The 12,348-nt window shown below is 41.6% G+C and overlaps 2 protein-coding genes across 2 annotated transcripts; one reads left to right on the top strand and one right to left on the bottom strand.

Annotated features, from left to right (window-relative positions):
- Positions 1 to 1,248: 1,248 nt before the first annotated feature.
- Positions 1,249 to 6,308, bottom strand: LOC137246023 (protein transport protein Sec24C-like). The gene is made up of 4 exons (XM_067777147.1): positions 6,180 to 6,308; positions 5,612 to 5,838; positions 1,504 to 1,733; positions 1,249 to 1,445 (listed from the first exon to the last, which is right to left on the bottom strand). The coding sequence occupies exons 1-4, from the start codon at positions 6,306 to 6,308 to the stop codon at positions 1,348 to 1,350; spliced, it is 684 nt and encodes a 227-aa protein (XP_067633248.1). The 3' UTR covers positions 1,249 to 1,347.
- A 2,854-nt stretch (positions 6,309 to 9,162) lies between these two features.
- Positions 9,163 to 11,811, top strand: MED16 (mediator complex subunit 16). The gene has a single exon (XM_067777696.1). It carries the CDS (start codon positions 9,289 to 9,291, stop codon positions 11,611 to 11,613), a length of 2,325 nt encoding a protein of 774 aa, XP_067633797.1. The 5' UTR covers positions 9,163 to 9,288; the 3' UTR covers positions 11,614 to 11,811.
- Positions 11,812 to 12,348: the final 537 nt, after the last annotated feature.

Genomic DNA, 12,348 nt, shown 5'->3' with positions numbered 1-12,348 from the left:
CACTGTAGTTGGCATCGCCTATCTGTAGACTAATTACAAGTTGAAGTGCCTCACCTTGAAGACAGTTACGCAAATAATGCAATTTCTGACTATCAAACAAGCTCGCATTTTTATGTACGAGTGACTGAAAGGCGTCGTGAAAAGCCAGCCAATTTGTAGGATCACCGCTAAAAGTGGGTAACTGTAATTTGGGTAGTTGAACTGGAGACGATGAAAACTCGTTGCCGTAGGCAGACGCGGGTTTTCAGGGGTTCCGATGAGACGTTTGAAATTCGACCATGCTGTAATGTACCATTCTTCTGCCTGTGCACGCGATTGCTCTTCAACCGCTGCGTTTTCTTCACCGCACGACAACTCTACTTCTTGTTGAGCGTCAGCGAATCGGAGCCACTGCTCCTCGAGAAGTTGTAGATATGTTTCTACCGATTCCTTATCTAAGGCTAACTCATCCTTTTTGCTTGTTACCACATATCGCTTGATTGCATTCAATGCAGAATCGCGCACCTTTAGTTTCACATGTCGTGATTTGCAAATTTTGGGTTATGTTATACACGTGAAAATGTTACTACTACATGTGTATTTAAACCCGCACTTATACCGGCAAAAACCTTTGATTAGCTTCAGAAAAGTTTTACGTAGGCTTATAACCTTTTTTCAGCATTAAAAATTCAATTCCGATGAAATTTAGTTACAGATTGTGACTCGCAACTATGTATGTATGTACGTGTGCCGGCACTATCCGGCTCGAAGGACCAGCTTGTTGCGTACAACAAGCAAAAACTAATGTATGTTGGGTTATTAAATCATGATGTATACGACCTTAGATGCAGGAACTTCTCATTGTACGCAACTTTATGCATTTGTAACGATAGCGGTTGTATATGAAGTAAAACACAGTAGTTTGTAGAAACTTTTAACTTTTAATTACTTCAGCGGGTTGCACTATATAAATTACATTCAGTGAATAGCAAGAAACAACAAGAAGATCTCAAAAAAATTACATTTCATATTCTTTCATTACATTCCTTCGCATTGGAATAACAGGGTTGCCAGATGGGCACGAACAAACAGTTTTATTCTACACATTCTAATATAACAAAAAACTTACCTCAGCATTTTGATATTTGGCGATGTCTCCTAGAGTTTTGCGGCTGGATTCACAATATCCAATAGTTTCATAATGCCCCATCATTTGAAATTGTGGCCTTACCACTGGAATCAACAATATGCTTGTCAATACTACGTGAACCCAATATAGTGCGTACAGCGTCCACAATTGAATGCGAGGCATTGATGTTGGATATGAGTTGAGGTTTACCTTGAGAGCTATCGGTACCCAAACATTTTTTACACAAATACTCTTGTACCCAATACAAGTTCAGGACGTTCATATTTATCGACACGCTGTCCGGTGTGGCCCAAATGTTGGAAATATGCAGTTGGCACTGTTGAGAAAAAATATGGATAAATGAACACAAGTAAAAGTGAAAGATTTTTTTTTACCATCTCTTGTTACTTTACACATTAGACATTGGAAACGACGATCAGCATCTACAAGTTGCATATAAGCCTTGCAACGATTACATCTATATGCACCCAATTCACCAAAATTTGCAATGGGTGGCTCATATTCACCCTCAACCGTGCGTGCCATTGGTGAGACGGTAAGTGTAATGGACAAAGCTGTTGTTTTTAATAAATCAGCTGTTGCAGGTATGCAATACAAAGACGACCTGCAAAGAAGAAAGATCAATAGGGGGACTCATGAAAGCATATAAACTTATAAGGTGTAAAATTATATCCATTTACACACGCTGTTATATGGAGGGTGGGGCCGTGTGTAGAAGTCCACGAAAGTGGGGAAAGCTTCTGACCGCCATTCACCTGGGAATGGCCAGAGCGATTCTTTTGCATGCGGTTCAAGCAGCTCACTACTGCCGGTCACTTGCGGCCAAGTATCCTCTGGGTAGCCGCTAAACACCCGTTTAGCGGTGAGCTAATGTGAGAAGGCGACAACCTGGCTAGGCCACTCTGACATAATCGGTTTAAGGGCTAGCCGGGGGGGATTTCATCGGCAGCGTCTGTACACCTCTAGGTGCGGCTGCAATCGGGCGTCTGTCTTGGATCAAGCGGCTCGCTATATAAACGTGCCAATTAATATTTTCACCCCCGCTGAGCGGGTTGTGCGCTGGGCTTGGGACCCGCCACGTAAAACCATACTCCAATGAAATATAACAACAAGCCTCGGATAAATACACTCTCTATTGATGACGACCATGGCAAACGTTTGAAGGACAATGAATTGAGGGCATGCACCTGGAACGTCCGCTCCCTGAATGGGATTGGTGCAGATGCCCGGCTGGTTGATGTCCTCGTCAAAGCAAAATCTGACATCACCGCCATCCAAGAAATGCGTTGCACGAAGCAAGGAAGAAAGAAGATCAAAAATTGTGACATATATTGCAGTGGCCATGCGAATAAGCGCAGTTTCGGCGTCGGATTCGTGGTGGGAGAGAGACTTTGTCGCCAAGTGCTAGCGTTCACGCCTGTGGACGAGCGTCCCGCCGCTATTCGAATAAAAGCAAAATTTTTTAATATATCATTCATCTGCGCCCATGCGCCGACAGAGGAGAAAGATGATGAGGTGAAAGACACTTTTTATGAACAATTAGAACGCACATACGAGCGCTGCCCCCGTCATGATATAAAAGTCGTGCTTGGCGACTTTAACGTCAGGGTGGGCAAAGAAGGTGTTTTTGGCCCTACAGTGGGAAAGTTCAGCCTACACAATGAAACTTCTCCTAACGGACTGAGGCTGATTGACTTTGCCGGTGCTCGAAACATGGTCATATCAAGCACGAGGTTCATGCATAAAAAGATACATCAAGCTACATGGCTGTCTCCTGATCGAAATACTCGCAATCAGATCGATCACGTTGTGATAGACGGACTGCATGCCTCCAGTGTTTTGGATGTGCGAACGATCCGAGGACCTAACATCGATTCGGACCATTATCTCGTTGCAGCCAAAATACGCACCCGCCTCAACGCGGCTAAAAACAAGGAACAAAAAACACAAGGAAAGCTAGACGTCGAAAAGCTTCAATCACAACATACTGCCAATGATTTCGCAACTCGACTCTCACACCTGCTCTCTGAGGGTACAACTCATCCTGAAGGAATACAGGAGCAGTGGGAGCATATCTCCAAAGCACTTCATACTGCCGCCAAGGAAAAAATTGGTTACCGGCGGCCACGAAAAAACAACTGGTATGATGAAGAATGCCGCGTTGCAACCGAAAGAAAAGACGCTGCCTACAGGGCTACGTTAAAAGCGAGCGCGACAAGAGGAGTGTGTGAACGCTATCGTGAGTTGAAAAGAGAAGCGAGACGCCTTTTCAGGAAGAAAAAAGCAGAAGCAGAAAGGCGTGAGTGCGAGGAGCTTGAGCTGCTAGCCACCAGGAATAACGCCCGAAAATTCTACCAAAAAATACGGCGACAGACGGAAGGTTTTAAGACCGGGGCAAACGGCGACCTTGTAACTGATGTCCAGAGAGTGCTTAGATTATGGAGGGAACACTTCTCTGCTCTCCTAAATGGAGGCAGCAATTCACCGCGCAGAGATGAAGAACCCGATCCCGCAATCGATGATGACGGAATATATGTCCCCCCGCCCGATTATGACGAAGTTAGAATAGCAATAACCAGATTGAAAAACAACAAGGCCGTGGGCGCTGATGGATTGCCTGCGGAGCTATTCAAGTTCGGCGGCGAGGAGTTGGTAAGGCGCATGCAGCAGCTTCTTAGCAAAATATGGGCGGACGAAAGCATGCCCGACGGTTGGAATCTAAGTGTTCTTTGCCCAGTCCACAAGAAGGGGGATACTGCAAAATGCACCAACTATCGTGGAATCAGCCTTCTTAATATCGCATATAAGGTCCTTTCAAGTGTATTGTGCGAAAGATTGAAGCCCACCGTGAACCGGCTGATTGGACCTTATCAGTGCGGCTTCAGACCTGATAAATCTACCATCGACCAGATTTTCACAATGCGCCAAATCTTGGAAAAAACCCGTGAAAAGAGAATCGACACACATCACCTCTTCGTCGACTTTAAAGCCGCCTTCGACAGCACGAAAAAGAGCTGCCTTTATGCCGCTATGTCTGAATTTGGTTTCCCCGCAAAACTTATACGGCTGTGCAAAATGACGTTGAGCAACACCATCAGCTCAGTCAGAATTTGGAAGGACCTCTCCGAGCCGTTCGAAACTAAACGAGGTTTCAGACAGGGTGACCCCCTATCGTGCGATTTCTTTAATTTGATGCTGGAGAAAATTATACTAGCTGCAGAACTTAACCGCACTGGAACAATATACTATAAAAGCGTGCAATTACTGGCATATGCTGATGACATTGATATCATCGGCATAAACACCCGCGCTGTTAGTTCTGCTTACTCCAAGCTGGAAAAAGAAGCGGTAAAGATGGGTTTGATGGTGAATGAGGACAAAACGAAGTACCTGCTGTCATCGAGCAAAGAGTCAGCGCATATGCGCCTTGGCAACCATGCTACTGTTGGCAGCCATAATTTCGAAATAGTAAAAGACTTCGTTTATTTGGGAACCAGCATCAACACTAGCAACAACATCAGCACTGAAATCCAGCGAAGAATCAATCTTGCCAATAAATGCTACTTTGGACTAGGTAGGCAATTGAAAAGTAAAGTCCTCTCTCGGCGAACGAAAATCATACTCTACAAGTCACTTATCGTACCCGTCCTGCTATATGGGGCAGAAGCATGGACCATGACAACAGCAGATGAAGCGGCTTTGGGAGTGTTCGAGAGAAAAGTTCTTCGAAAGATTTATGGACCTCTACGCGTTGGCGATGGCGAGTACCGAAGATGATTTAATGATGAGCTGTACGAGCTATACGCAGACATCAACATAGTCCAGCGAATTAAAACGCAGCGGCTGCGCTGGCTAGGCCATGTTATGCGAATGAAAGATGATGCTCCGGCCAAGAAAGTGTTTCTGTCGGAACCCGCCTATGGAAGCAGAGGTAGAGGGCGGCCCCCACTCCGTTGGAAGGACCAGGTGGAAAACGATTTAAACTCCCTTTGTGTGACCAATTGGCGCCGGTTGGCGAGCCAAGGAGCGACTGGCGCGCCTTGTTGGACGGCCATACCCGTTTGGACGGTTAAGCGCCAATTAAGTAAGTAAGTAAGTAATACTCTTGATAAACTTGATTGTTTATCAGCTGTATTATTGCCGAACAAAATTTTTTTGATTGTTATACAAATTAAAAAATGCCAAGATTAAGTGAAAAATCAAAACTGAAATGCATTTACTTGCTGATGTTGGAGATTTCTGATGAAAATGCCTGCTGTAATCTCTGCAAGGTTGCATTCCATTGAGTTTACCCCGTTTACACAATGAAATGTGCGCGTAAATTTATACAAATTGTGTAAATGATTTTTCATACAAAATTTGACAGCTCGTTTACGCACTAGATAAATTTATACGTTTACACGCTTTATAAGGCATTTATACGGTTACATGACTCCCCCTAATGTAATTGCCAAACAAAACATTAATTTCAATTATCGATACCTAACGTAACGTGGCGAGGAGTTACCCTGATCTTCTACCACATATTTTGTGGTCACCAATGTTGGTAATAAACCCTGTTCATTAGTAATAAAAGCACCACCAGCGCTATTTTTATTTTCAATGATAACGCTTATCGGATTTGGCATCTGATCGGGATCTAAACGGCGTTGGGCTTGATCATACTGTTGCGGCTGTTGATATTTACCAGTAACAGGTACAGGTGGTTGCTAAAGAAAATAACACAAAAATAATCAACAGCAAATTTGTAACCAGGACGTCCGGACGTGTCCGGGTATTGGGAGTTGACCCGGCTTGGGTGGTTAATTGAGCATTGGCGTCTGTCCAGGTTGTGTTGGTGGCATCATTTGACCCATGTAACCACGTGGTGCACCTTGTTGTTGTAGAGGATAACCTGGATGTTTAGGTTGTGGTGGATAGCCCGGATTTTTTGGCATTGGCAGATAGCCAGCCTGGGGAGGTTGTTGCTGCTGCTATCGTGGCATTGCATAACCCGGTTGCTGTTGTGGTATATACCTTGGTATAACTGGATGTGGTGTCATCGCCCCACCTGGTTCATTGATGCGGGCGGCATACCTGGAGGACCATATTTCTCATGGCCACCAAATGGCTGGTGCATATGATGTTGAGGTGGCATTTGACCGGATTGTGACTGCATTAGACCAGACTGTCGTGGCATTGAACACGATTGCGGTGGAACTTGCTATTCACCTGTGTGCTGGTGTGGAGCTGAAACACCGCCTGCACTTGATGTTGGTGGTGTAGCTGAAACTGGTGGTTGACCAGTCTAGAAAAATAACAAAATGTATTAAACACAAAGTATGAGGCAAGCCAGGTATATTTGCCAAATTTATAGTCATCTGATTGGGACAACGATGTACAGCTTTCCCTGGCGGTGTCGTTGCTGGAGGCGATGGCGAATCCATGGAAGTTGGCGGCTTAGCTGTTTCACCATATTGACCAGCTATAAAGTTATTGTTCGGTTGTTGTTTTTGCTTGTTGTTTTGTTTAATTTAGCTCCAAAATTAACACAGGCCTGCAGCTCAATTCGCGGAAAATGGCGGACTCGCAGACAATGTTTTTCCACACAAAAACTACATATTTCACAATACCTATGAATATAGTGGGTGCGAGAGAGCACGATACATTGTGGCAAGGCTAAATTTGTCAACATGCTATTTGATTTGGAGAATTTTTCATTCAAAATCGTCACCCCTGTCAAAAATTCGTGTGGCTGTGTGCGTTTTTGGTCACATGATTTTTGCAGGGATGGAACTTTTATTTACGTTTGTAGGTATGTCACAATGCTGCCACCTTGTATCGTTCCGCCATGCTAGAGGGTCAACCGTGACGAGCAGCGTAGTACGAAGCGAATGCGCTTTAATGTTGGCCGATCCCGTGATTTTTGAGGAACAATGTTATCTGTGATTGTGACCACCCAGTTACAACGGGTTTTAACCGTGACTGTGACTGAAGAAAAAAACAAATACTACGCCAACAGGAATCAGTTTTGGTGACTCTGTACGACAGCATGACACTGCTAATACGCGCCCAAAAATATCGAGAGAGGTGTCAAATGACGCGCATTGCCCTCAACAACAATAATCCAAAGGCGAAAAATAACTTAAAAGTTTGGGTCTGTTACCAGATATTTGCGAAAGAAATTGAAAATTTAAATATGGTTCTTGTAATTTTGATGATTTTGTGATACCCACAAAAAAATTGTGAACATAAGTGTTTTGCGCGGACATAGTTTTGGTCTCCAAACCGGTTTCGGAGCAATCCGGGGACATTTTCCGGTTTTTTGTTAATATTTTTTGAACGAGCTAAAATTTTTATTTTTTGCCTTCGGATTATTGTTGTCGAGGTCAATACGGGTCTTCTACACCTCTCCTGATATTTTTCGACGTGTATTAGCAGTGTCATGCTGTAATATAGAATTACCTCAGTTTTATATTTTTCCCTGTAGATTGTGTTGCGAATAATAAATTCTGCGTGCTTTTTTGGGACATCTGTTATTCAGTCGCAGATAAGTAACTTGGTCATTTTATTGGTTTATAGCAGGCATGCTTAACCAACGAACCGAGATATAAGGCCGAGCATCTCTTCCAATTTGCGTCGTGCTCCTCTTGATTTTCCCTACAAATTGGCCGGACGGGACCTACATGTTTTATGCCGACTCCGAACGGCATCTGCAAGGCAGATGAGTTTTCACTGAGAGCTTCTCATGGCAGAAATACACGCGGAGCGTTTGCCAAACACTGCCGAGGGGCGATCCCGCTTAGAAAAATCTTCTTCTAATTTAAAAACCTTATTTCTAAAATTCTGATGTTGCTTTGCCCGGGGTGCGAACCCAGGGCATGCGGTGTGGTAGGCGGAGCACGCTACCATCACACCACGGTGGCCGCCACGATACGTAACGATAATTAACGTTAATAAACGAAACAAGTTCATTTCGTTTCGTTTATTAACGTTAAGAACGTCAAATTAACGAAATGATTTTGTTTCGTTTTCTGCCATTAAAAAATGAAATCAAATCGTTTATGTTGATTATTAATTTCAAACTATGCTGGCAAAGCTGATTGATTTCGGAGTCATTAAAGGTGAAAGCATTAGCCAAGCTGATTGCAACTTTTCTCATGAATTTTTACAGTACGAACATTTCTCAGAGTATTTTTGGCATTACCATCAATGATTTACACAAACAAATTACATGGAATTTGTGTGTATGTCGGCTCGCTGTTACCACCTTACGGCTTCACCATGGCTATAGCATTGCCAGCACAATTTAAACATAATGTATCACGTTTTTGACGTTAACGAAAGCTTTTCGTTTCGGTTAAAAGCGCGATACAATTTATCTTGATAATTTCTTTATCGATAATATTTCGAAGTGTTTCAACGGAAACGGTGGAAATTTTTCGATAAACGATTAGCTTAACATTAAGGTGCATCCCTGGTTTATAGCATAGAAGGGATTTGTTCCTGTGATGAGAGCTAAGTTTGAATCTGTGATTGGTAACGGGAAATAAATGCTGTCACAGCAAAGAGGATAAATACAATAAGAGCCGTCACTCGTTATTTTTTTGGCATTTACTCGATGTATACTGAGAGGTAGTCGCTACTTTTTTTTTGGTCGAGATGTTTATAAATGTCTGCTATACATTTTCGTGGGGTATTTGTGTTTATTTTTCGACTGTATTTAATTAATTTATTTAATTCTCTTTCCAAAAATCACAGTTGCCCAAGGGACTTACACGGCATGGATAAATGCGAGACAATTAAAAATGTCCCTCTCAGAAAACATTCGGCATCAATTTTTTCAATTTCCAGCGAGATACTCGCCACAAAATAACGAGTGACGGGTCTTATTTTATTTATCCTCTTTGGTCACAGGCAATCAGTCACGAATATTCCTTGTAAGCTGTCGCTGAAGTGTACTGTGATATTTCAGTAGCTGTGACGGAATCACAGGTACACGGATATTTGCCAACTCTAATGCGCTTTATGGGTAGGCGATTTCTGATAAATGATCCATAGCAGCACCGATTGAGTTTACTGTAATCGATATTTGACACTGGTCTCAATTTTAGTTTGATACCTTCGGTTTTCATGAGAAATTTAAGTTTAAATTGTCAGAAAATTACGCAAATTTCATTATGACTATTATTTACAAGGTTCAAAGAGACACCACTGGAAATACCAATAAGCATATAATTTGCAGTATTTCTTGCCGAAATATTATTGCATACAGCATTTTACAAGATTTGGAAGCAGGAAGCCAGATATACGTATGTGACCTTATATCTCCATGGCAGTCATACGTCGTAACGAGCTCGAAGAACGTATTAAGAGTTTTGGAATGGAGTAGTAATGGCGAGCTCTTGTTAGCTGGTTACAACAATGGACTAGTCGTTGTGTTTACTTCGGACAAAATTTTGAATTCGTGGTTTTCACTATACAAAATATACTTCCCCGGTGAGGATATTATATCAGCAACTTTTTTCCACAGCGGCAAAAGCGTTTTTTTTCATAGCCAAAAGAAGGACTTGCCAAATTATGCTGATAAATTCGAGCGTTTAGAATATCGACCGACTGTAGAAAGCTTTGGAAGTGCCCCTGCTGAGGGCGCTATCATTATTACATCATCAGGTTTAATAGGAGTATTCATAACTCCTCATATGAAATATAATGAAGCAACGCCCCAAGTAATTGAGCTCAAAGCTGTTACTCAGAGTATCGGACTTTCACGCTTTTTTATCTCTCTATGCAGCATGTCGCATCGTCCTGCTGGACACTTAAACGTTGCCGTCACCTATAGTTGTAGACCAAAAATTGTCTATTGTTTCAAAGTTGGGATAAATATGGATAACGAAAATATATTTATAAAATCCGAAGCACTTCCCAGCATATTTTTTAACGCTCTTAATTATAAACAAATATCTCACATAGACTGGATTAATTCGAATAAAGAGGATATATTGGTTATCGGCTACAATACGATGGATGGAAGTTTGCTCGAGCAGTGGCATTTGAGTAAGAAGCACCAAGCAGTACACAAGCTTCTTCAAAAAAATAAGGGAGATTTTGTTCAAAGCGAAACTTGGGAAAATATAGCAAAAGTGCACTTTCCCGCTCCCATGTCAGAAGTTCGTAGCTCTAAATTGCTAACTCAGAACTCACAAATATTCATAGTCTTTAAGGATAATACAGTCCAAATAGTTGAACCAGGACTAAAAAAAGTAGTATTGACAATATCAGATCGTTCAATGACAGATGATCGCCACAACCAAAAGTTTCTTTCAGGTGATATAACATATATGAATCAAATACTTGTACTTTTTGATAATCAAGGCCAAATGTATGCAATGCAAGTAGCAAATCCTATGGCAGACAAAAATTATAAGCTGAACACATTATCTTTACAAACGTCGCTTTTGGAATACTGCATAATTACTGGTATTGATGCAAGCGATATACTTATGCTAAATTTGGGGCACCTGGATATACTTATTGAGAAATTAACGGAAAATTTTACAAAACAATCAACGATTACACGCCATTTTTACTATTCAAATTTTCTTTGCCTAAAAAGTAATATGTGCAGAATACAATCAAGGCAGCAAGATTTTGATAATTTAATCATTTTACATACAATATCAATAACATTTAAAACTCTACTACGACCTGCAGAACTTACTTGTCAAGACAAAGGTCCTGGTGAGAATATATCTTTGATACTGTCGGATCCAGCTGCTGATATCGATAACATTTTATATAGTTTAGATGGTAAAGGCAAAGACTTTGCCGTTGAACCTCTTACATTACAAAGTTTGCAGCAACTTATACAGTGGGTATTTGATTTAGCATTAAATATCTTAAATAAACTTCCCAATGAAGTAATTAAAGCGAAAATGAATAAAAAGCAGGGATATGATATAAGCAGAGATAGTGTCGCTATTAACAGTATTCGAGAATTATTAGTTATGACTCGGATTTGGGGCCTTGTAAATCTTCAGTGTTTACCAACTTATACGAAATCAGTAGAAAATATTGATGTACTTGCTACTGTGTTTCGCCTTCTAACTCGTCTCGCTCAAAATACATCAGAACCCGACGATTTTTTATTAGACGAATGTAGTCTTTTATCAACCCAGGTATTGATTCCTCATAGGCAGTTCAGTAACCCGTCTACTTTATTAAACAACCATCTCTCACTCTACAAGTCGCACCCATTTATTTTTGTGACGGCTATAGAGCCGAGCTGGCTGAAGGACATCAATTATGAGGAAGTAGTATTTGCAACTGATACAGTAGACGGAGTAAGTAATCTGCATTTGGGAGCTAAAGCCAGCGCACTTCGATGTTGTGTTAGATGCGGTTTGATAAATAGCCTACAAAATATAGCAAAAACTGCAGCTATGAAGGCATGGTGTCAAAGATGGTTGTATTGTCATTGTGGCGGTTTCTGGAAGAAAATCTGACTAGATTAAAATTGGATATCACCTACATGGTCTATTTCCATAAGTTAAAAATAATAAATATATAACGTATATATGTAGTCCTGTTTTATATTCCAAAAAATGTAACTCTTATTAACTGCAACATTTTATAAAAGTCGTCAGTCTATCTTGGATATCGTCATACTTGATAGATAGAAAACAAAATGTTATATTTAATAACTGTAGGCCAGAATTTATCGATGTTACTTCTGGCGTTCCTCAAGGCAGCCACCGTGGTCCAGTGCTGTATCTTGTTTAATTTCTACATATCTAAGCTACCTTCACCACCGGAAGGAGTCACAATCGTTTCCTACGCCGATGACTGCACAATAATGGCCACAGGCCCAGGCCCAAAGATCGATGAGCTATGCAATAAAATAAACGGCTATCTCCCTGATCTCTCCAGTTTTTTCTCCTCGCGAAACCTGGCATTGTCACCGACTAAATCTTCCGCGACCTTATTTACAACATGGACGCCCCAAATGTCGACCATATTGAACATCCACGTCGATGGCACTACGCTACCGACTGTCCTACACCCCAAAATCTTGGGTGTGACGTTTGATCAGGATCTACATTTTGGTGCGCACGCAACCGCAATTGTTCCAAGAATTCAGAGCCGTAATAAATTCCTCAAATCCCTTGCTGGCAGTACCTGGGGAAAAGATAAAGAAACGCTCTTGACCACATACAAAGCAATTAGCCAGCCGATTACGT

This window comes from Eurosta solidaginis, chromosome 3 (genome assembly GCF_040869045.1).
Source record: "Eurosta solidaginis isolate ZX-2024a chromosome 3, ASM4086904v1, whole genome shotgun sequence".
Classification (NCBI taxonomy): Eukaryota; Metazoa; Arthropoda; class Insecta; order Diptera; family Tephritidae; genus Eurosta; species Eurosta solidaginis.
This window is presented reverse-complemented; position numbering and strand designations above follow the sequence as displayed.

Bases quoted from the DNA above. Each gene is read 5' to 3' on its own strand.
- LOC137246023 (XM_067777147.1), bottom strand. From the start codon at position 6,308: ATGCCACGACAGTCTGGTCTAATGCAGTCACAATCCGGTCAAATGCCA. The intron at 5,839-6,179 runs GTGGGGCGATGA...TATTTTCTTTAG, and splicing joins CGCCCGCATCAATGAACCAG to CAACCACCTGTACCTGTTAC. The intron at 1,734-5,611 runs GTATCGATAATT...TCTTCTTTGCAG, and splicing joins TCCTCGCCACGTTACGTTAG to GTCGTCTTTGTATTGCATAC.
- MED16 (XM_067777696.1), top strand. From the start codon at position 9,289: ATGACTATTATTTACAAGGTTCAAAGAGACACCACTGGAAATACCAAT.